Source organism: Salvelinus sp. IW2-2015, unplaced genomic scaffold, assembly GCF_002910315.2.
Source record: "Salvelinus sp. IW2-2015 unplaced genomic scaffold, ASM291031v2 Un_scaffold1391, whole genome shotgun sequence".
NCBI classification, from domain to species: Eukaryota; Metazoa; Chordata; class Actinopteri; order Salmoniformes; family Salmonidae; genus Salvelinus; species Salvelinus sp. IW2-2015.
Window position 1 is genome coordinate 158,246 of NW_019942879.1, and position 22,770 is coordinate 181,015.

A 22,770-nucleotide genomic window follows, 5' to 3' on the forward strand; every position below is an offset into this window, starting at 1 on the left:
TACCAGCCACTAGACATTCAGTGTTAGAGATTTTATTGTAAACAGGTCTCACATGGAGTAAATGTGTGTGATGGCTGGGGTTTTTGGATACATTTCTGTGATGGCTGGGAGCTTTTCCCCCATTGGTGCATCAAGTGCTCTTTGGATTCCATCATGTTTGAAATGACTGACTGTTTGAAAAGTCACCCACCCAGTCACCAACCAGCACAGGCAGAGTGGCCAGCTCTGATCTTTTTAGACAAGATAACTTTGTACCAGATAACCATAAGGACAAGAGAAAAAACTAATTAATATTTTTGGGGATTCCTCAGCATAAACAAAAGTTCTCATTGAGAATCTCATGAAAACAACTAATAACTAACAAACTAACAACAAAAAAGACATTAAATGACAGCTCTAAAATCAATCAAGGATAGAGTGTGGCTGTTACACATCCAGCTGGGTGTCCTCTTTAGTCAGGCAGAATGACAGACCAGATAGCAGCAGGGTTTGGCCTGGTAAAACCATAGCATCCATGTACTAGTCACATGGTGCTAACATCAAACAAAGAGCCACCTCTGTTCGGCATTGAGCAGGGATGACTAACTGTTCCCCAGCAGCACCAGCAGACATGCTGTATACAGTACATGTTTAATGGCCGCCATTACAGCGGCTCTCCACGGCACGACAGCATGAGCCTGGAGTTGACACAGCCTAGCAGCATATCATCTCTGTAACGGCTCAGTATCTTGGCCTGGGAGAGATGTGAGGGAGGGAATCAGTTGGAGAGCGAGCGAGAGAGTGGATGAAGGGATCAGACCCCCAGGTTGTTATCCTCCTCCACCTTTCCGTTCATAGTCCCGCCTCCTCCCATCCCTCTGTGTTCAGAGGTCTCAGTGCTGTGTGGTCCCTTCAGGTGCTTCCAGTCTGCTTCACTCTCACAGCGCTTCACACCGCTGAAGAACTTCTTTATCAGATTCTTGGCCTGCATTTTCACTGTGGACACAAATATAGTTCATTATTAGAAAAGGCAGCTTGTGCTAGTGTGCACACACAATGTTTGTCTTCCTCACCTTGACCTCTTCCCCTACTCCTCCCCTCTGCTAGTAGATGAGACAAGTAGCGGGCAAATGACTTGAATAGCTCCTATAACAAGGAAGATTTCACATTTGGAATACTACAATTTGAAAAAGTGACAAATGAAGAACTAAATATCTTCATCACAGCTTATGCCCCTTCCCGCTCTCCCTCACCTTGGTGGCAAACTTGCCCTGCGTATAGAAGGGGTCTAGACAGCGCACCACGATGTCAGCCACCTCCTTCAGAGACACAGGCTTGGGGGCTTTGCTTGGGCTCCCTGGCTCCAGTACAGTCTCCTGGACTTTGGGGTTAAAGGTCACCTTCTTCCTGCTGTCCTGTAGGGGGCAGCTACGCTTGGCTGCGGGGAGGGCCTCCCTCTCTTCACTGTCCTCACATAGCTGACACACACACAGAGAACATGTGGTAGTAGATGTTAACAATGATGTCATCATTACATTACTGTTAAAAAAACATGGACGACACAATAAGACTGTTGTGGCAATATAATATTGATCTCCATACCCTTAGTTTTAGCAACGATTTAGCCTTGTTTTCATGTGCATTTTGCCTGTGAAGAAGACAAAGGAGTTTAGAGAGAGAGGCGCATAACGGAATAAACCAGTCAAAGACCAATCAACTTCCGAGGGACATCTTACACTGTGATAGAGTCCAGTTTAGCTTCCTCTTTAACCTCCTCATCATCATTATCCAAGTTGTTGGTTTCTGTGGGGATAGTTTCGATGGGGATGGTTTCCGTGGGGATGATTTCCATGGGACTAGTGTCCATAGGGATGGTATCCATGGAGACAGTAGCAGGTGTGATTTCCTGAGTGGGGAGTGACTGGGGTGGTATTGAAAAGACCTGAGACGACACATCATTGGTTCTTATCTCCACTTCTTGACTCTTTTCAATCGGTTTCTCCCCAAAGTACTGGGTAATGTTGCGGGAGTTCTTAGCAGCCTCTGCTAGCTTCTGCTTCTTGCTCAGGGCCTTGCCTCCTGTCTTGGTGGGACTGTTCAGGAAGGCAGAGACTGCACTGGCTTTAGCTCTGATGGAGGAGCTGATGGTTGGTGCTGCATCTCCAGTCTTTGTCTCCTTCCTCTTCCCCCTCTCCTCCTCACCAGCTGACTCTCCAGACCCAGCCAGRCAGTCAGGGCCCCCGCTCCCTGTCCCCCTGTTGGCCCCTGGACCTGTAGTGGAGCCCTCACAGTTAGAGGCCCTCAGCAGCTCACTGGCAGTCTGGAAGGGGTTGGAGGAGCCCCTCAGACCTGCTCCTATTCTCTTCCGCTTTAGCTGGTGAAGGAGACACAGAAGGAAGGATGCTTAGTTACTAATAGAACCCAGTACAGTATGAGGCTGACTCACAATAACACTGACTGCATCCTGTTAATAAATGGGCTGAGACAGTCTCAATGCATTAGCCAGTAGATACATATTTAGTCATTACTGCTGCTTATAAAGGAGCACTACAGTATTTTCTAAAGCAAAGTAAAAGCAGAGTTCTCTGTGTGCTGTGGTGTTGGGCCTTACTGAGTAGATCTGTGAGGCGGGCGTGAAGCCCTGCTGCTCCTCAGTCAAGGAGGAAGAGGAGGAGGCTGCTTCATCTTTGGATTCAGTCTTTATCTCTGTGGATTCCCCAGAGCCGCTGGTCCCTTCTCCTCTTCCTCCTCCTGCAGAGGCAGCCCCTCCCTTCTTCATCTCTGATACCTTTAGAAACAAGAGATAAGTTAGATGAGTGAAAGAATAACTTAAAAAGAATAGCTTCCATTGGACTCGATACATAAAGTGACTTTAGAGTTGTACAATAAACCAGACAGTAGTCAGGAGCTACTTACTCTCTTTAGGACAGCTGCTTTGTACAAGTTGGAAGACTTGGTGATCTTGAAGACCTCATGTTCAATATCCACTGCCAAGGAGAGTGTGTCAGAGCTGGGTGAGGGGCGGGGGGAAAAGGGAAAGAAAGAAATCCAAGTGTCAGTTCAGTTGTCCCAGTGGCATCAGTGACTTGGCATTTTAGGTGCATGTGGTTAGTAGTGACTGGTACCTGTGTGTGTCTGCTGCTGCCACCTGGTGGTTGTTCAGAGCCTCCTGTAACAGGGCCACACAGTGCTCCCGGGCCTAGAATTGATGCACACATTTGGCACACACTCTCATCAAAACTATTTTTTTTAAAGGCAAGTGAAGATGTATTCATTTGATTTCATCCCCTATTCAAAGGGAAAGTGTCATTGAGATTTAAAGCATGTCTTTACAAGGAAGAACTGGTCAGTAGCAGCTCCAGAATAAAATCAACATTATACATACATTTATTTTAACTTTTTTAAATCATGACATACAATCAGTCAGACACTGTTAAAAAAATACAAAATGTGGCTAAATATTTTCCTTGAAAATGGGTATTCTTGTAATACATGTATGAACCACACAGTGGTAGTACAATCCCTCTCTGTTCCCTCAATCTGCAAACATAGATGTTCAGTGCTCTGTGCATTTGATCACTTATTGAGAGTGGGACCCTGGATAAGCCAGCATCTTGTTGGGTAAAGGATTTAAAGCAGAATGTAATTATGGATGAATAAATAGTTTCTAACGAGCTCATGATGGTGGAGACGCTGAATACACAAGGACATGTGCATTAAACATCAAACACATGTGAATGTGCATATTGCTTTGCACGTACGTGAGCATGCATGTGAGCATGCGCGTGTGTGAGACGTTTCCATACTAGAGCTGTACCTTGACAGTGAGCCTGGGGATTTTCTGGCTGCTGGCCTCCCTGAGTGGGCAGTTATCATCTGTAGACACATTTGAACACAATATCCAAACCCATTCAGTCACATAACAGTATTATTAGTCAGTCACTTTGCTTGTCTACACTGATATTACAACAATAGAGAACCCACCTGGGGGGATAAATGAATCTTTGTGTCCCTCAGACACCTAGAGGAAAGAGAGAGAAGAAAACAAAGGGAAATAAGACACCCCCCTTACACTTTGATTGTCAGTTAGAGCAGAGAACCTACAGAGGGCCCCTCAAATTCCTCACTCCAGCACTAGACTGCTGCCTCTCTCACCTAGTTGCTAGTGTTTCAGTGTTCCAAGCCCCATGCTGTTGCTGGCAGCATCTCAAACCAACAGTCTCAAAATAATGGCTCAACTCAACACGTCTTTTGTTTGTCAGGATTAATAGTATGGATTTGAATAGCCCTGTTGTGCTCGATTTGACTCCACATATGGGAGAGATTTACAACATGGTGCCTTACAGGGGCCCCTAGCCCCATAGCCTCCTTGCCTGGCTGACTGGCTGGCCACAGCTGGAACACAGATGTGGAGAGAGAGGGAGCTGCTACAGTGTATGAAGGTTTGTTTACTGAAGCAATGGAATGCTTATGAGTCAGATGTTGTGTATAACAGTATGACAGCAGGGCTGTCCATGTACAGCATGTACACAGTACATGAATGTGATGTTTCATCTTGCGCAGTTTCATTTGTTTCTTGAAGAGATCTCCAAACTCCTTCCTCCGATGTTCGGAGCCATCATCATCACCACCGCTCTCCCAGCCCTCCTCATCATGCCTGAGGAGATGACATCACCACAGACCTCAGCATTCCTACTGTACTGTCTATGAGTGACAGCTAGAAAACACATTTTAAAATCAACAATACCTTTGAAAATAATCCTAATCCAACCAAATACTGCAACCAAAACATGACTAGCAAGTCAGAAGGAAAGACCCCCCATCTTGCCCTGTTAGCAACTAAAAACTACAACAAATGTTAGCCTGGATGCCAGTCTGTTTCTGCTTTAACCAACAGAGTTAGACTGGCCTCCAGGCTACTAGACCATTGCATTTCTGACCTCTCAAAGCCATAGCCCTTCCTCCCCCCGGCGTAGAGGTCACGGTCAAACCCAAACGGGCCCCTGGGCTGTGTGCTCCGAGCTGCTCCAGTCTTGGTGCACAAAGTGGCCCCCTTCTCCAGCTGGGCCCGCACAGCCTTGGGGTCACGACAGTAGTCACAGGCCCCCGCACAGTCCGGCTTCTGGTCCCCAAAGAACTTGGAGATGGTGGCATGGCGGCAGCTGAGAGCCCAGAAATACGGGTGTGAGAGAGACAAACATATTGCACAGACATGCTAGAGGTCAAACCCCTAGGAGAGTAGCTCAGTGGAGCCCAAAGTGTCTCAAAATGCTCAGAGCAAAGATATTGTGCATGCCTCATTAAGACTCATAATACAGAAAAGTGCACATGACACAGTATAATATCAGAAAGGTAGCTAATGCTGCTGATAGGAGGAATTATACAATGATTGTGTCATGGAGAAATGAAGAAGAGGATCGTCATTGATCAATAGCTACCACTGTGTAACATATTCTCCATTACGGTCTATGATCGATGTGTGTGTGTGTGTGTGTGCATGATGTGTGATCAAACAAGGTCACACTCAACTGGCCATCATGTGGCCAAATAAGGCTTTGACCCGACTCGCTATCACTATATGCTAATCCCACTTGAGCAGAGAGGCGTCGTTCCATTTGATTTGAATGCCTTTTTGACCACACCCCTTTTGATTTGAACAAAACTTACCATACATATTTGCCCATGATAGAAGTGGTCAGAAAGTCACTTTTTGGCAGTGGTGGAAAAAGTACCCAATTGTCATACTTGAGTAAAAGTAAAAGATACCTTAATAGAAAATGACTCAAAAGTCACCCAGTAAAATACTACTTGAGTCAAAGTATTTGGTTTTAAATTATCATTTTTTTTTTTACATTTATGGATAGCCAGGGACATGCTCCAACACTCAGACATAATTTACAAACTAAGCATTTGTGTTTCGTGAGTCCACCAGATAAGAGGCAGTAGGGATGACCACGTGTTCTCTTGATAAGTGCGTGAATTGGACTATTTTCCTGTCCCGCTAAGCATTCAAAATGTAAGGAGTACTTTCGGGTGTCAGAGAAAATGTCAAGATTAAAAAGTACATCATTTTCTTTAGGAATGTAGTGAAGTAAAAGTTGTCGAAAATATAAAATAGTAAAGTAAAGTACAGATAATGGGGAAAAAAACTACTTAAGTAGTACTTTAAAGTATTTTTACTTAAGTACTTTACACCACTGCTTTTTGAAACCTGAATACCAAAACATTTAGGCAATATAGGTGCTCAAGGTGACTTATTTTGTATACCCCACCATAACATGAGACATCAATGTCTTAAATCACTGGAAAAGATAAACAGTTGAGTTTGATATAATTAAAAAATGTACAAAAAGGGTTGTCAAACTATTTGATCATTTCTTCCCAAAACATTTTTTACCTTTGATGTCAATCATCTAAAACCGTGTAAACTCAACAACAAAAACACATTTTCCCGTATGTTGTAGCGTAGACCTTATTTTTCCTCATCTAAGGTTGTGTTGTGCCTGCCATCGGTTGAGACACAGCATACTCTTGAATACAGGGTGGTTGTCATGTTTTGGCTGATAAATATAGTAAAATGTGACAAAAATAAAAATGTCTACTTTTAAAATGGTACCAGAGAGATGGTAGGAGGTCCCCACATCAGAGAATGTTGACTTGAATGGGAATATCAGTTGGTTTAAATAACACTGTCAATCTTCCATAGGAAACCTATTGAAATCTAGATCATAGAATATACATTCCCATTTAAGTTGAAATTCAATTGTGTGTGGACCAGCAGCCATCTTTATGGTAGTAATTAGAAGTAAACATTTAAATTACATTTAAAATGTCAATGGTGTATCAGCTTAATTGCAGGGGTCTGAAGGGATAGGTCCATTCTATGAATTATATTGCTATGATTGAAATGACATGACAAGAGCATGTTGTGTCTCAACCGAAATAATTTATCAAATACACTGCTCAAAAAAATAAAGGGAACACTAAAATAACACATCCTAGATCTGAATGAATGAAATATTCTTATTAAATTCTTTTTTCTTTACATAGTTGAATGTGCTGACAACAAAATCACACAAAAATTATCAATGGAAATCAAATTTATCAACACATGGAGGTCTGGATTTGGAGTCACACTCAAAATTAAAGTGGAAAACCACACTACAGGCTGATCCAACTTTGATGTAATGTCCTTAAAACAAGTAAAATGAGGCTCAGTAGTGTGTGTGGCCTCCACGTGCCTGTATGATCTCCCTACAACGCCTGGGCATGCTCTGATGAGGTGGCGGATGGTCTCCTGAGGCATCTCCTCCCAGACCTGGACTAAAGCATCCGCCAACTCTGGACAGTCTGTGGTGCAACGTGGCGTTGGTGGATGGAGCGAGACATGATGTCCCAGATGTGCTCAATTGGATTCAGGTCTGGGGAACGGGCGGCCAGTCCATAGCATCAATGCCTTCCTCTTGCAGGAACTGCTGACACACTCCAGCCACTGAGGTCTAGCATTGTCTTGCATTAGGAGGAACCCAGGGCCAACCGCACCAGCATATGGTCTCACAAGGGGTCTGAGGATCTCATCTCGGTACCTAATGGCAGTCAGGCTACCTCTGGCGAGCACATGGAGGGCTGTGCGGCCCCCCAAAGAAATGCCACCCCACCCCCATGACTGACCCACCACCAAACCGGTCATGCTGGAGGATGTTGCAGGCAGCAGAACGTTCTCCACGGCGTCTCCAGACTTTGTCACGTCTGTCACGTGCTCAGTGTGAACCTGCTTTCATCTGTGAAGAGCACAAGGGCGCCAGTGGCGAATTTGCCAATCTTGGTGTTTCTCTGGCAAATGCCAAACGTCCTGCACGGTGTTGGGCTGTAAGCACAACCCCCACCTGTGGACGTCGGGCCCTCATACCACCCTCATGGAGTCTGTTTCTGACCGTTTGAGCAGACACATGCACATTTGTGGCCTGCTGGAGGTCATTTTGCAGGGCTCTGGCAGTGCTCCTCTTGCTCAAAGGCGGAGGTAGCGGTCCTGCTGCTGGGTTCTTGCCCTCCTGCGGCCTCCTCCACGTCTCCTGATGTACTGGCCTGTCTCCTGGTAGCGCCTCCATGCTCTGGACACTACGCTGACAGACACAGCAAACCTTCTTGCCACAGCTCGCATTGATGTGCCATCATGGATGAGCTGCACTACCTGAGCCACTTGTGTGGGTTGTAGACTCCGTCTCATGTTACCACTAGAGTGAAAGCACCGCCAGCATTCAAAAGTGACCAACACTCAGCCAGGAAGCATAGGAACTGAGAAGTGGTCTGTGGTCACCACCTGCAGAACCACTCCTTTATTGGGGGGTGTCTGCTAATTGCCTATAATTTCCACCTGTTGTCTATTCCATTTGCACAACAGCATGTAAATTATTTGTCAATCAGTGTTGCTTCCTAAGTGGACAGTTTGATTTCACAGAAGTTGGATTGACTTGGAGTTACATTGTGTTGTTTAAGTGTTCCCTTTATTTTTTTGAGCAGTGTATTTTGACAACCTTTTTGTAAGCTTTTAAATGATTTAAAACTGAACTGTTTATCTTTTCCAGTGATGAAGACATGGATGTCTCATGGATGTGGGGTATACAAAACTGGTCCACTTTGAGCAATGGTCAACTTTGAGCTAGAATGTTTTGGCATTCAGGTCCAAAAAGACACTTTCTGACCACTTCTACATGGGCAAATTTAACTGTTCTAAATGACTTTTAAATAGATTTAAACATCTGAATGTCTATTCACTCTTTAGAGTATGGCTGTTCCGCTTCTTTGTATAACAGCTTGCTCTTTCACTCAATACACARTATTATGTCATGTATACACACACAGAGATCCACTCAGTCGTACACACATTCATACAGGCTAGTGTCTCGGAGGAATACTAATCAAGCCACCTCCATAACACACAAAGCAAGACTACCTCGGATGGAAACCCAGTCTCCACAGTTTTCAAAAAGGGGGGAAAGAGGCAGTCTCACCAAGGGAGGAGGGGAGAGTAAGAGAGAGAGAGAGAGAGAGAGAGGGGATTGAGAGAGAGAGAGAGGGGATTGAGAGAGAGAGCGAGCGAGCGAGAGACAGAGAGAGAGCGAGAAAGAGACAGAGCTCATGAAGCAACTGAGTCTTTCCAGAGGAGGAGTGAAGGAAGAAGATAACGACCCACAGCAGAAGGAGGAGATGATGAACTAGCATTAATACAACAGGCAGAGAGCACAAAAACACAGCAGGAGTCCTTTGTAAGTGGAGATAAACAGTGTTGCTCTTGCACAACCGCTGCCTTTTCCACTGGCACCAAGAGATGACAACAGCTACTACTAACTGGGAGAGAAGTAAGAATAAAAGGAGAGAATAAGAGTGGAGCGAGAGACAGTGGAAAGCAAACCAATGACAGCTGGAGAAAGCTCACTTCGAGCCCGATTTGTTTCCTTTCTGAAACCCAGAACAGACTGTACAGAGGACAGCAGTGCAGCGGATGGGGGTTTGGCCATCTCTTGGCGTCGATGCTAATCGCTACTTGAGGACTTATTTCTGCTGAACCTAATCCTGAAAAGACCGCTGGGTCGAGGAGGCGAGGTCACCACCTCTGTCTCACTGCTGGCTCCAGCTCACCCAGCAACACACAGGGAACTCGCTCTCCACACTCACTCAGGTAGGTGTTGGTTCTTGTGTTACATCACTAACTGATTCGCTTCGTTAGACAAGCACAGTTTAGCACCTTTATTTCCTCTGTTGCATATCTGCAAACTACCCATACAGTTCAGGTGAGTGTATGCTGGTTGTGAGTGTGTACATGTAGCCTATATACATGCAAATACAGGCCAGAATAACAGTGTTAGCATACTTTATAGCCTAACCAAAAGAATGTGAAGAGTGTAATTTAGCTGTCATCAGTGTATTCCAGCTGTGTATTAATAGGGAGGCTATTTACATGTGAACACAGTGTGGACCAGAGTTGGAACAGCTCTATAAGGAGAGCTCTCTTCCTGTATGTCATTACCATAATGACATTTCTAACAGCTGAATATTTAGCTAGACTTTACTACTGTGGGAAGACTTGCTCCCATACCCCCCGGCCTAGCCATGAAACCTGAGACTGGTGAAAGCCCAGTCTGACTGGGATCCATCACTACACCAGCTGGTGGGAGTCTACCTGGGAGAGAGAAACAGAGCAGCTGTGGGAAACAGAACTAAAGTCAAAACTATTTATACAAAATACATTGGACAGAACACATTCCACCACTGTGAACTCGGGCAGGTCCAGCAACACAACAGGAACAGAAACTCTTTAAAAGGGACACAGACAGCAGGACAAAGAGACTGAGCCAACAGTCTGGTATCTGTTTTACATGCCACACCGATAGTCAATAAAGCATTTTACTGTCAAATGAATTGAAGCACTATTCTATTTTTCTAAAGACTTCCCCTTTAATAGAATCAATAGATTCAAGTCTATCCCAATCCAAGTCAATCTAGTGTTGTGATGAAGAGAACAGACATGTAATGTAATCAAGTAGCCTACAGTGTGATCAGGGTTGGGAGAGAAGTAACACTGGTGTAGCTGCATAGCTAGAGAGAAGAAGATAAAGAGAGTGTGATGAGGAGGAGAACTGTGGAGGGATGATCATGAGATAATTCATATGAGCAGGATCCTGTCTTGGCATCAATTGTCACACCCAACTGCTATTTACAGTTTATAGGGAACATACTTTCCCATAGCAACAGCAACATATGGCCTACTCACATGTGCATAAAGAATAGACAGAAACCTAGAATATATTTTAACACACAACAAGGAAAACATCGATGTCTGCCCTTGAAATAACATAGATAAAAGTCCTCCCTTTATACAGTCAGCCAGTGGGACCCTCCTCTCGGTCTCATGACTGTTGTGATAACTGTGGCGTGTCAGTCCACAGCTATGCTGCTGGGAGAGCCCTATAGTTACTCTAGTAAGCCTGGAACAGACACAATCCCACTGGCCCAGAAAAACAAAATCATTTACACACCAACATATTACCAGATTATAACACACTTTCTAGAGCCTCCTCTTTCTTATAGGAATCAGTTGATTTCACTCTGTCCTACCTACTCATCAGAAACACATGCACTAGCAGCTAGCCTATATATTCAAGGATGAACACAATGGTTTGTCAACATTCCATTGGTGTCAGGTCATCTACATATTTAGACAGTAACATACAGCATCTCTGACTTCTAGACTCACAGTCCATTATGGGTGAAGAATAAGGAATGAAACAAATGCTTAGATTCTAATAATTCTAATAATATATTGTAATAATAATCCATTATTAATAATCCATCTACTTTTATCCCTTTATTTGTACCTTCAGCAAAGTGGTCACATCACACAACCTGCACCCAGATACTACAGAGTTGCACCCACCCTCAGTGTGTGAGTGACATGATGGATGCCAGGGAGGAGATGCTGACCCTGCTACAGAAGCTCTGGGCCAAACTGCAGGGTCTCCCCACCGCCAGCCCTCTGGAGATGGGGGCCTTCGCTGTCCTCGTCCTCTTTATCGGTAAGCTACACCTCTCATATAGATATACACACACCTCTCAGTGGAGATATACTCCATACACCTAACCATGTGCTTCAGAACATGTCAGAACATGTCTTGCAAAGGATGAAACTCCAACATCTGTAATATCACTTTAGATAGTGGGAAATCAATCATCCTGTCTAGACATAGCCTAGACATAATTCAAATATGTAGGCCAGCTCCTATAAAAGGTGTTGTCAATGGTGTGTTCTTTCCTAGTGGTCTTCCTGCTCATGCTGCTGATGACCTGTTTGACGTGCTGCTGCTGTCACAGAACCAGAACCAAGGGGCCACATAGTCAGCTAACCTGAGACAATCCCCACTTCCCCCAATAATGAGGAGAGACATTATCAACAGGCACTCTATGGACCTCTAAACCCCAGAAGAATGAAGACCCATGCAGAGTGGTGTGAACTGAAAACCCTCTGTCACCACTGTATCACCAGGAGAGACATTCTGGAGAGGCACTCTATGGGCCTCTTAACCCCGGAGGAATGAGGAGGTTCCGTGGGGAGGGTGTGGAGCCCATCTATAAAGGAGCCCGGCCCTTGAACAACACACCTCCATACAAAACACACACAGAGCCTCCCTGAGAAGCAGCCAAACAGGCCCGRCTTCCAGGCTTTCAGGAGTATCAACATTCCATGGGGCATCCCTGGGCTCTGCTGGCTAATAAAGCAGTCTTTGACGTGAGAGATGGACAAGACTAGACCTCTAGGACGGCTTCAACTGATCCACACAACACAAGGAACACAGGAGCATGGAATCACACACACACACACACACACACACACACAAATACAAATGCATCAAGTAATACAAACAACTATACATGTAGCAAAAAAAATCCCAATAGAAGCACAGGAGATTGCTTGGGGAGATGAATGTCTGTCAGTTCTAGGCTGTATGAGTGTCAACTCAACCTCTGCCACTGGCTCAGAGACTCTAAGAAAGAACCCTCTGCAGATCCCATCAACAACTAATTTAAATGGAGGCATCTTGCCAAACCCGTTGTGAGAGTGTTGCCATATGTCTTCTATCTAAAGGACGTCCTTTGTTTTATTGCCTTGTTCAAGTGCTAGATGGAACTAGGAAACTCAGAAATGTGTAATTTGCTAACTGGTTGAACGCGGCACGTGTATAACTCAACCAGTTAGCAAGTCAAAAAAGTCTGTTTCCTAGTTCCAACTAGCACGTGAACACAGCATTAGTTCAGCAAAAACAAGCCATTATCTCATTCCTCAGGGGATTCAGAGGACCATGCCTGCCCTCTGCTGTACAAACATGGAACTGAGGCAGTGAGGAAGCCTTGTAATATGCTTCACAGTTATACACAAAAACCGAAAAAGAGTAACGCTGTCATTTCCGTAGTTGTTGCATAGGTTAAAAAGGGCATCTCTTCCTTCTGAAAAAGCATTTTCTTAGGCTGCCTAAAATAGTGCAATATGCTTTTGTATCTCTCTTCCATAAAATAAAACAAAAATGCAGATGATTGTGGTGAGTTATATCAGTGGTTCCCAAACTGTGGGCTGCTGTTGCGCCCCCCCACACACACACTCTTGAACATTTAAATAATAGAATACACAAGTTGCAATTTAAAAATGATGTAGTGCATCATCAGTTTCTCAGTCATTGCAGACCTAAGAGAGCCATTTATAACTTGTCAGAAATGTCCAGATCAACTAGCCTGTTGACTTTTTTTTGTAATGTTTGAGTCACTCAAATATCACATGACAAAACATAGAATTGCAAGAAAATTTGCTTTAAAACTGCAAAAGTTTCTCCGCACACCATGACAAAATGTGTAGATTTGCAGGAAATATTGTAAGCTTTTAAACCTGCAAAATCTTCTCTGCTCCAACAAGAGGGGTGTGTCATGAACAGTGCTTGTGCCCACAGAAATAGACGTCGCGCGCGAGCACAGGGGGAGCGCGAGATGTTCCCCAATGCTGGAAGGGGGGGCCTGAGTGAAAAAGTTTGGGAACACCTGTGTTATATAACACTCACCCCTCTTGCTCACAGAATGACACCATGGCCTCGAAGTCTGTGATGGAAGCCTTGTCCTGATCTTTCTCGGAGCCACGCTTTGCCTGCAGAGAAGTCACACAATYATTCGCTCAAAGTTAAATAAACAAACATAAAAAKATTTGAACACTGTACACACCAATTGCAATCCCCATGCATTTACAGCACCATCATATTGCTATGCTAATAACAAGCCTGTGAGGCAGGTTGACAGTGTAGTTAGACGTAACCTGTTTGCRGGCCACCTCCTTGCGGATGAGGAAGTTCAACTGCTCCCTGTCCTTGGGGGAGTAGTAYGTCCTGCARGAAGAGGGCAGCCCRTCTCGCCCCGCACGCCCAGATTCCTGGTAGTAACTGGCAAGTGACTTGGCAAGGTTCCAGTGGGCCACAAACCTGACATTAGATTTGTCCACCCCCATGCCAAAGCTGATGGTGGCCACAATGACAAGCACCTTACCCTGCATCCAATCAGTCTGAGCCTCTGTGCGATCTCCTGCCTTCAACCCTACACAAGCAGGAGTTAAAGGTCAAGAGTCATGCCGCCCACTTTGTTATGTCTCATCTCACCATCAATAATAATAATCTGCTTGATTCTTGTCTTTATTCAACTTTAACATTGCCATTTACTATCCTACCCCACAATGTTTGTAAGCCCTTGAGGAATGTCTCACCTGCATGGTAAGGCTTGGCCAGGACTCCCAGCTTAGTCAGTTTGTAAGCCAACGTCTCACAGCCTTCTCTGGTTCGACAGTACACAATTCCACAACCCTGAAGAAAGACATACAGATAAATATCCCAAGCTAAGTACCATGCACTGATTATAAGGCTGGATGACATATTGAATTAATTAGAATTTGTTTTAGAGCAATATTCCAAATGCCTGTATCGCAACAATCACTTTTTGTATTTTATGACCGTTTGTCTGCTTTTTCTCATGTCTTTTTGGTCTTGTCTCGTTTGCTCCTTCTATGCACCTTCCCATTCTCTCACACACGCACACACGCACACACACACACACACACACACACACACACACACACAAAGCCCCTCCCCCTGCAACTCACAACAACAAAGATGACTGATCACTTCCTCCCTGACAAGTGGTTTCAACTTGCTATTTGCATTTAAGGTTTGTTCCAACAGAATCAGTCATAGGGACACTGAAACACATTACTCTGATTACACCATCCATGATTTTACTGTAATAGAGGAGAAGTTAACCTTTCAACTCCTCAAATTGCACGCAGAGCAGACACTACTAAAACCAGAGAATCAATGAACACTGATTCTGGTAAATTCTTGTTCAGATTGTCTATGAAAATGCCCGTTTTGCAACAGACTTGAAAGCCAGATCAGTGAATATTGCAAAAAAGCAGGTTATACTATTTTGATACAATAATTACATTATTAGTGGGTTTTATGGTTGTGGAAGGCTTATATTTACCCTAGGTATAATTTCACAAGCCCTGAATTCATTAGATTATTGCTGACTGTTGCGGTGTATTTGACCTCTAAATCTAGATATATATTGTGAATCGGCCATAATAAAAAATAGACATATAATTTTTAGGCCATATCGCCCAGCCCTAACTAATTACACCATCCATTAGATATAGTAGGAAGAGATACTGCATATAAGAGAGAGTCAGAGGGGAATCTACTCCACCAACCTGTCCTTTGGGGCCTTCCCCCAGGGTCAGGGCCTCCCTGATGAAGGCATGCAGGTGCTTGTAGGGGTCCTCCAGTAGCTCCCTGTACACCACCTCATAATGCAGGTTACTGCGAAACACAGGTGTGGCAAAGGACAGCGGTGATCGCAGCCTCAGGGACTTTGCTATGTCCTCCTGCACCTTCTGGGGWGCCGTGGCAGTCAGCGCCACGCAGGGTACCCCGGGCAGACGGGCACGCARACTGCCCAGTTTGAGGTAGTCTGGTCTGAAGTCATGCCCCCACTGGGAGACACAGTGAGCCTCGTCCACAGCCAGGTAGGAGAGGAGGCTCCGGGAGAGCAGGCCTGTAAGGCAGGGCTGGAAGGCAGGGGAGGCCAACATCTCTGGGGTGATGTAAAGCAGCTTCAACCTGGGGCTCTCACTCTCCAGATCGGCCAGGATCAGACGGCGCTCCCCTGCAGGGAGCTTGGAGTTGATGGAGCATGCAGGAATGTTCAGGTCCCTTAGGTGGTCCACTTGATCCTGTTATGGTGGATACAGAGAAAGGGATCGTCATTGAAGAAACCTAAATACACAGCTAGCTATGCAGTTAAGGATAGCTCAGTCTATATCAGAATCAATCACGTAATCAGAACAAATTACACAACAGAAGAAAATACTAAAGAAGAGAGACTGACCTGGATGAGAGCGATAAGAGGGGATATGACCAAGGTAATACCCTTAGCCAACACTGCAGGAAGCTGGTAGCAGAGGGACTTCCCTGCCCCGGTGGGCATGCACACAAAAACATCCCTGTCACCTGCACACAACAGGGGCAGTAATTTACAATATTCCATCGACAGTCCGATTTGGGCAAYGGCATTACTCAGATATGTTTAATGACAATAAYTGATCATGCTAGCTAGTAGTAGGTAACAGTCAATGAACTGGTTGAAGAATTGGCTAATTAGCTACCTAGCTAGTTAGATAGCCCGCGGCTGGCTAAGRTTAGCTAAAACTAGAAGAGCCGTTCATAGGTAAGTTAAGTTATTGTAAGTCCAACATGTCTATTATGGTCCTCACCTTTAACAACTGCTTTAACAACGTCCTCCTGCTTCTGGGATCGGAACTTATCGAACCCAAAATTGTTTTTTAACGCATTTTTAATGGAAGTCATCTCTTATCCAGAAAAACGTCCAACTTGACAACAAACTTCATTCTCTCGTCGTCGCGTATCGATGACATCATGCCAGTCGGCACATAATAAAGGAAGCCATATTTTAACCAGTGAATCTCTTTAAACATATTAAATCTACGGTTCTCTTTTAAATATAATGTTTTATTTAATGTCAAATGACCGAAACAGATCTGTTTATGTTTTGTGCAAAAAACATTAAACACACACAACTCTGATTGGATTCATCATCCATGGGTACACGCCTTTGTTTTCCTGGCCAATGAGAGTCGAATGCGCTGTGATTAGCACCTGATTAGCACGACCCAGGCCAGGACAGATTTTAATGCTAGAATTTTTTGTTGTCTCGATCGGTGAGGTGAGTCTCCGTTTACGTTTGAGTTCTGGTTGAATTTGGTGACCTCCATAGACTACTTTATCAACACCCAAACCAAAAACACTGACACAATCAAAAACACTGATTTATTTATCAATAAAGCAGGGAGAGAAGAGGCATAGGATTGCAGAATATTAAAAGGAGGTAACTCCACTCCACTTCATCTCCATGGATCTCTCCCTTTCACCCTCTGTTTCTGACACTGTCTGTGTGCTCTGGGGTATGTACTGAGGTTAATGCCACTTTGAGATGGTTTGAAATTGGTGACCTAGATGCACAACRATGTATTGTAAACCCAGGGTCTCCTCTCTCCTCTGACTAGGCTGTGAACTGAATGATACCCAGAGAAAGGCAGTGTTTGAAATAGCGGAGGATTTGTTGGAGCATCARTTCTTTATCCGAACGGTCAGTCTGTTCAARTCTTTAGTCCATCTCCAGCCCTCTCCACACACCCCATTAGCAGAGATCACTTGACTTAGTCAGTGACACAAAAATAGCATAGTCCAATGACAGCCCAACCCCTAATCTCTGCTCCCCTTGTGTATAGATGTGTCTGAGTGCAGAGGCCAGTAAGGAGATGCATGTAGTGGAGGTACAGGACAGAGTTGGGGAATACAGCAAGCCAGTGCCCATTGCCACTCTTCACCCTATGTGCCAACCTATGGTCAGTTTCAGTGGGTTTGAGCTCATGCCACCTGTCATCTTCAACCTTCGGTCTGGGCAGGGCCCCCTCTTCATTTCTGGACAGCATTTGACATGTAAGTAATTAAGATAGGAGAAAATTATGTTATTGTCTAGAGAATGGCATAAAAATAAATATTCATATGTCAATTCTGGGACTCGGTTCTTTATTTGGCTAAGTTCAATTCAAATGATATCTGGTATTTTTGTGCTGTCATAGTGGTCTATGAGGAGGAGGAGGAGGAGAAGGGGGTCTTCTCATCAACACCCCCACTTGGTAAGTAAACAAATATAGAACTTCTAAGCTTCTTAACAGGATTACCTATTTTGATCCCTTATGACATTGTACAGTTCAGTATGAAATAGTTATTGTGTTTTTATTTCAGATCACAGTGGTCTTCAATAACATGATCAAATTTGAAGGACTTCAATAAAACACAGCACAAAAAGTAAAACCTTTGAGCTTCGTATATTTATTCATCACGGAAAGTGCATTGTTATTGCAGGATTAATATTTCACAATAGATTAAAATAATAATACGGTATTCTTTCAAATGTACGAAAATACAGAGCATGTGAGTGCATAGCATAACTCGAGTAAGGAAGAGGCAGAAAGAATCACATAGAAGCAGCAGCATCAGTGGTCACATAGATATCCAATATCATGATGGTCTAGTTCTTTACAGTAAYGAAGGTTCTGATTACTCTATAGGAGTGATGAGAGGGTAACCATAGGGTGGAGGGATGGTGTTAAGAGGGAAAGTTCAGCCCCACAGGCACAGGGAGGGACAGAGGCAATAGGCCTTGCTCCCAGGGGACTTGATCACCAGGTCCTTAATGAWCTCCGTCGTGCCGAACAGAGGGAACAGCTTCTCGTTGAAGCTCTCATTGTAGGTGTAGATGTGGGAGCGGCTGTCTACGTCGTAGAAGGACAGCTGGCCCTGGTCGTAGTCCAGGTAGACGGCCACCTTGCGGGGGATGAGACCAGGCGGCAGGGCAGTGAAGGGCACAGTCAGGGCCTTGAGCTCCGTGCCCCTCTCYAGGCGCAGGGTCAGGTAGCCCGTGTCTGTGTTCAGGGACTTGAAGCCCTTCCTCAGGGCTGACTCCTTGGCCACACCCAGCCGAAAGTCCCGCTCCCCCACCTCCACCTCCCAGTAGTGGCGGCCAGAGTTGAAACCCTCCACCCCTGTGGCGCACCACCAGCCATCGAAGCGCTGGTGGTAGTTTGGCACATYCTTTCTCTCGAAGCCGCAGCGCATCTTCTTCTCGTCGTTGGAGATCAGCAGGTCAGGGTTGGCCGTGTCCAGGTCAAGGGAAATCTCCACTGCTGCATTAGAGATCCAGTCCCATACTGGAATATACATAACAGATGAGTAACAAATATTAGTCAAATAAACAATACGTTCTGTGAACATTACATCTGGCTCTGTCAATGCCTGTCCAAGGCATYACATACCTGAGTGAGGAATGTAGCGGGCAGCACCTATCTTCTGAGTCCTCTGCTTCCATATGAGCCACTGTTGAGGGATGGCTTCCTGYAAGCACAAAGATGGAGAGGGAGAAWAGCGGMTTTGGTAAATATCAGAGCTGTTAWCATGAATATACATTAATWTATTTTAAAGGGGGACAATTGATATTTAAGGAGGCCCMCACCTTRTCYAGGCCCTGTGTCAGTAAGACCCACATGAGCAGTTCCATGGCTGTCARGAGGTTGGGCATGTKGCGACTCCTCCATGCAGCCTGGAGGTCCTCCAGAACTTGAGCCACAGCCTCCCCAGGCCACACACTTTGCTCAGGTTGGGCTCTCAGGTCCTTGGTCCAGTTGATGATGGTCCTCTTAGCGTTCTCCATCTCATTCTCACTGAACAGGTCCTGCTCCCTCCACTCGCTCTCCTCTGGCCAGCCATCCGACTGCATGGGYCTCTTCTGCTGACAACAGGTGAAGACTCATTYAACACGTGTTTGGAGAAAGTCACCTGCAAGCTATACAGTATATATTAATAGCTGTTACAGWATWTTGGCTCCTGCTCKCCATACCTTGCTCTCCAGCAGAGACGCCCACTCCAGGATGAAGGCCCTGCAAAGAGGAGTGGGCCAGATGTCCTCTAGTTTCCAGATGTTCCCCAGCACCTCAGACCTCTGCAGAGGGCATAGACAAGTGTGGGATTTAGTAGACTTGTTTATCCTCCAAACTAGACCTGACAATGGATACTGGTATAATGGATGTTACAAAAGGTGTGTATATATTTCAGGGTACCTGGCACACTCGATTGAGGTCTCTAGCCAGCTCCACTATAAACAGCTGATTCTCTTCCAGTGGCTCTCTCTTCTCATTCTTTTCCCTCTTGCGAGATTCCTGACAGACAAAAAAAAAAGACAGCCATAGAACACATAGAAAGTAGCAATGAAAAATAAATATTAGGAAAAGAGGAAAGGAAACAGATTTAGGACAGAAATTGGTGTTTTACTAGTGCATTAGAAAGTAATAAGGTCAACCCAGAAAAGGACCCACTTGGCCTTATCAAAATGCACACCATGCTCTTCTCCTGTCAGCAGGAAAGAAAGAGATCTCCTCTCTCCCATAACCCCCCTGACAGCATCTATTATCTACCCAACAACACCCTCATTTACTTGTTCATACAATCAAATTAAACTACATCAAATCAACAGTCCGTGCAGGTTACTTGACCCTGCATGCTCACTGCTGCTGTCTCATCTGCCAGCAGTAATCTGTTTTCCCTGGGGTTTTCCATACCACACACACACGTCAACTTTGATTTGATTTGTAATAGGTAATTAAATCAAACTACAGAAACAATTAAAACCTATCTACTTGAGTAAGCATGTGACTGGTGACGCTACCAAGACAACCCCTCCGCAGCCATTTCAAGGTCACTTTCCTTTATGATAAAATCTCTGACCGTAGTAAAAAAGATTTTAACAAAAAAACATGTAAATGGTGTTTTTGTTTGGAGGATTTGTAATGCATGACAGGAGTTTGACCTACTGTACCTTAAGCTTGGCTGTGATGTTCTTGACCGGCTCGACTATAAAGTGGAAACACTGCATCATCTTGGAAACTGTGCTGAGACTCTACAAAGAAAAAGACCGATAAAATAGCATTATAAATGTACCTTGACAGATAGGGAAACTCTACTTGACATAATATACACTGCCCGTGTAAGGATTTCAGATTGACAGTTGCTACTGCTGAACTAAAACCACACCACTGATCTGATTCAGTGGTAGCAGGACCACCTAAATTCTCTAAGGGGACTCAAATGGTTTGAAATCTAAAACTACCCCTGCCCTACTTTCATTAGAAATGTGTCAGCTGTTCCACCCTCGTGCCCTGTATTCTGTCAGAGTCAAGTTAACAGACATTGGCATTATGGCCAAAGGAGTAACACAGCTCCACTGTTAAGAAGATTGCTTTAAATCGTTAATCATAGGGTGGAGGACAGGCAACACACGGCTAATCATACTGGACCAAATCATAACAGCAACACCTCTGTGGTCATCATAACATGAAGAATGCCTCCCCTTTGGAATCTTTAATGATACTCTGACCTAGTTATTGTGTGGATGTTATTCAAGTCAAATCATTGTGAGGTAAGCACGGGGTCCTACCCACTTTTAGAGCCTGGGGCATCAACTGATCAGTAACTTGGTTAGGATCAGTGATGAGTCAGAGCAGAGGTTACTTGGCCCTCTGTAAAGTGACTGGCCCTGCATGCTCTTTGCTGCTGTCTCATCTGCCAGCAGTAACGTGTTTGGCCTTTGTTTTTCCATAACACAGACACACAAACACACACCTTGTGGGCTAAGCCAGTAAGTCTGCTGTCAGCAGCAGTGTAAATGTGGCACGTGAGTTAGGTCAGTGTGCCACTGAAGCCCTTAGCAGATTACCTAGGAGGACTTCCAAACAGGGTCCTGATACAGCCAAGCACAAACAGATAGAGGATGGCAAGCACAATATAGACCAAATAATAATGACTGGCGCAAAATAATAATATTGCTAAATGAAATGCATATTCATCAGCACACATTGTGGAGAGCAAAACCAGGTGGCATTTGTTATAAAATTCATGGTAAACTCATGTCAACCTTTAGTAATAGAATACAAATAAATACAATGGAAGGAAATGCAATACAATGCAACAAAAATGTGTGTAGGCAAATGAAATCATGAAAACAAAAACAGGAAACATTGTTCAGGTATTCAGAGTAGGCCAATGTGTATTGCATCTTTTGTTTGAGTGACAGTGACCCAGTTACAGACCAGTCTAGACACACGCAGTCTGCGCACAAAGTAATGAGCAGGGTCGTGTGACTTTGCGGCACTGCCAGAGAGTTTGATCCTATATATCCTTGGTTGACATTGCAACATGTCGAATTTTGCACAATGCATGATAGTTAAGTTATTTTTGCGACACTAAACAATGCCATGCTGTTATGTGACGTCTGTGGACTTTCATGCAATCGAAATTAATGTATTATATTTTATAGAAAATTTGACACAATCATGCAGTTGAGTCGTACAAACTTGTTAGACATACCTGTCACAATGTTGTAATGTAAGCCGATTGGTGTCTTCTATACACAGGAGTAATTCTACTGGAGAACAAGTTGACTGTATGCTGCAGTATGACTGACCTTGTTTACATACAAGATTTTCCTAGGAACGAAGATGGTTCGGCTCTCTCCGTTTTCTGAATCCGAAGGCAGACAAACAGCGCCGCCATGATTGTTGTGGTACATCAGTTGTCCACAAAGTGGAACGGCGGGCTGTCTAGCTCCCGCCTATCCTTTCTTTGGATTGGTGGATACATAGCATTATTGTAATCCAGTTTTGAATATTCGATGAGGTTTGTTGACGTCAACCGCCTGTATTCAATGCAGAGAGATACTATGCTACAAAAAAATATATATACTATGCTACTAGCCTAATTTCATGAATATGCATAGCCATCTCGAGACAACTCTGATATAAAGTGTTTTTTCTCAAAGTTGGCGGGATGTCACCGTGTCCTACTTATATCAGTAAAGGAGAATGAAGGTGTCTGTAATATAATAAACGTGGTAAAAACAAATGTAGACTTTTAATAAATGCATTTCTATAGCTTCCAAAATAGATTTACTCCGTTGGGGGAGTGCCAAGATGGAGGCACGGTGGCATCAAAACAGCCCTGACATCATCTAGTGTGTATATATAAAGCGTTGACTTATCCCTGTTTCCCAAAAGCATCTTCAGGTTAAGTTCATCAAACC

General features: G+C 44.4%; 3 protein-coding genes and 1 long non-coding RNA gene across 8 annotated transcripts; 2 read left to right on the plus strand and 2 right to left on the minus strand.

Moving 5' to 3' along the window:
- Positions 1 to 16: 16 nt before the first annotated feature.
- LOC112070684 (ATP-dependent DNA helicase Q5) lies at positions 17 to 16,524 on the minus strand. 2 transcript variants are annotated; one of them, XM_024138116.2, is made up of 18 exons: positions 16,331 to 16,520; positions 15,946 to 16,067; positions 15,269 to 15,790; positions 14,270 to 14,366; positions 13,829 to 14,103; positions 13,581 to 13,663; positions 4,920 to 5,141; positions 4,516 to 4,636; positions 3,964 to 4,000; positions 3,797 to 3,855; positions 3,105 to 3,178; positions 2,896 to 2,989; positions 2,591 to 2,767; positions 1,716 to 2,353; positions 1,582 to 1,627; positions 1,233 to 1,457; positions 1,053 to 1,125; positions 17 to 975 (listed from the first exon to the last, which is right to left on the minus strand). In XM_024138116.2, the coding sequence occupies exons 1-18, from the start codon at positions 16,422 to 16,424 to the stop codon at positions 794 to 796; spliced, it is 3,141 nt and encodes a 1,046-aa protein (XP_023993884.1). In that variant the 5' UTR covers positions 16,425 to 16,520; the 3' UTR covers positions 17 to 793. The 2 variants fall into 2 exon arrangements, with proteins under 2 accessions (XP_023993884.1, XP_023993885.1); XM_024138117.2 differs by lacking the exon at positions 1,053 to 1,125 and having other exon boundaries at positions 887 to 975; positions 16,331 to 16,524.
- On the plus strand, positions 9,040 to 13,060 carry LOC112070687 (uncharacterized). Its single transcript, XR_002893944.2, has 3 exons — positions 9,040 to 9,658; positions 11,361 to 11,552; positions 11,793 to 13,060. It is a non-coding gene; the product is annotated as an uncharacterized lncRNA (long non-coding RNA).
- npm2a (nucleophosmin/nucleoplasmin, 2a) lies at positions 16,017 to 17,954 on the plus strand. Of its 3 annotated transcripts, none has more exons than XM_024138123.2 (6): positions 16,017 to 16,284; positions 16,921 to 17,038; positions 17,141 to 17,223; positions 17,366 to 17,576; positions 17,720 to 17,776; positions 17,886 to 17,954. In XM_024138123.2, exons 2-6 carry the CDS (start codon positions 16,987 to 16,989, stop codon positions 17,903 to 17,905), a joined length of 423 nt encoding a protein of 140 aa, XP_023993891.1. In that variant the 5' UTR covers positions 16,017 to 16,284; positions 16,921 to 16,986; the 3' UTR covers positions 17,906 to 17,954. The 3 variants fall into 3 exon arrangements, with proteins under 3 accessions (XP_023993891.1, XP_023993890.1, XP_023993889.1); XM_024138122.2 differs by lacking the exon at positions 16,017 to 16,284 and adding an exon at positions 16,634 to 16,800; XM_024138121.2 differs by lacking the exon at positions 16,017 to 16,284 and having other exon boundaries at positions 16,807 to 17,038.
- LOC112070685 (butyrophilin subfamily 1 member A1-like) lies at positions 17,953 to 22,205 on the minus strand. Of its 2 annotated transcripts, none has more exons than XM_024138118.2 (7): positions 22,059 to 22,205; positions 20,512 to 20,592; positions 19,757 to 19,855; positions 19,537 to 19,638; positions 19,153 to 19,428; positions 18,956 to 19,034; positions 17,953 to 18,850 (listed from the first exon to the last, which is right to left on the minus strand). In XM_024138118.2, exons 2-7 carry the CDS (start codon positions 20,569 to 20,571, stop codon positions 18,264 to 18,266), a joined length of 1,203 nt encoding a protein of 400 aa, XP_023993886.1. In that variant the 5' UTR covers positions 20,572 to 20,592; positions 22,059 to 22,205; the 3' UTR covers positions 17,953 to 18,263. The 2 variants fall into 2 exon arrangements, with proteins under 2 accessions (XP_023993886.1, XP_023993888.1); XM_024138120.2 differs by having other exon boundaries at positions 19,153 to 19,425; positions 22,059 to 22,202.
- Between the last annotated feature and the right edge of the window lie 565 nt (positions 22,206 to 22,770).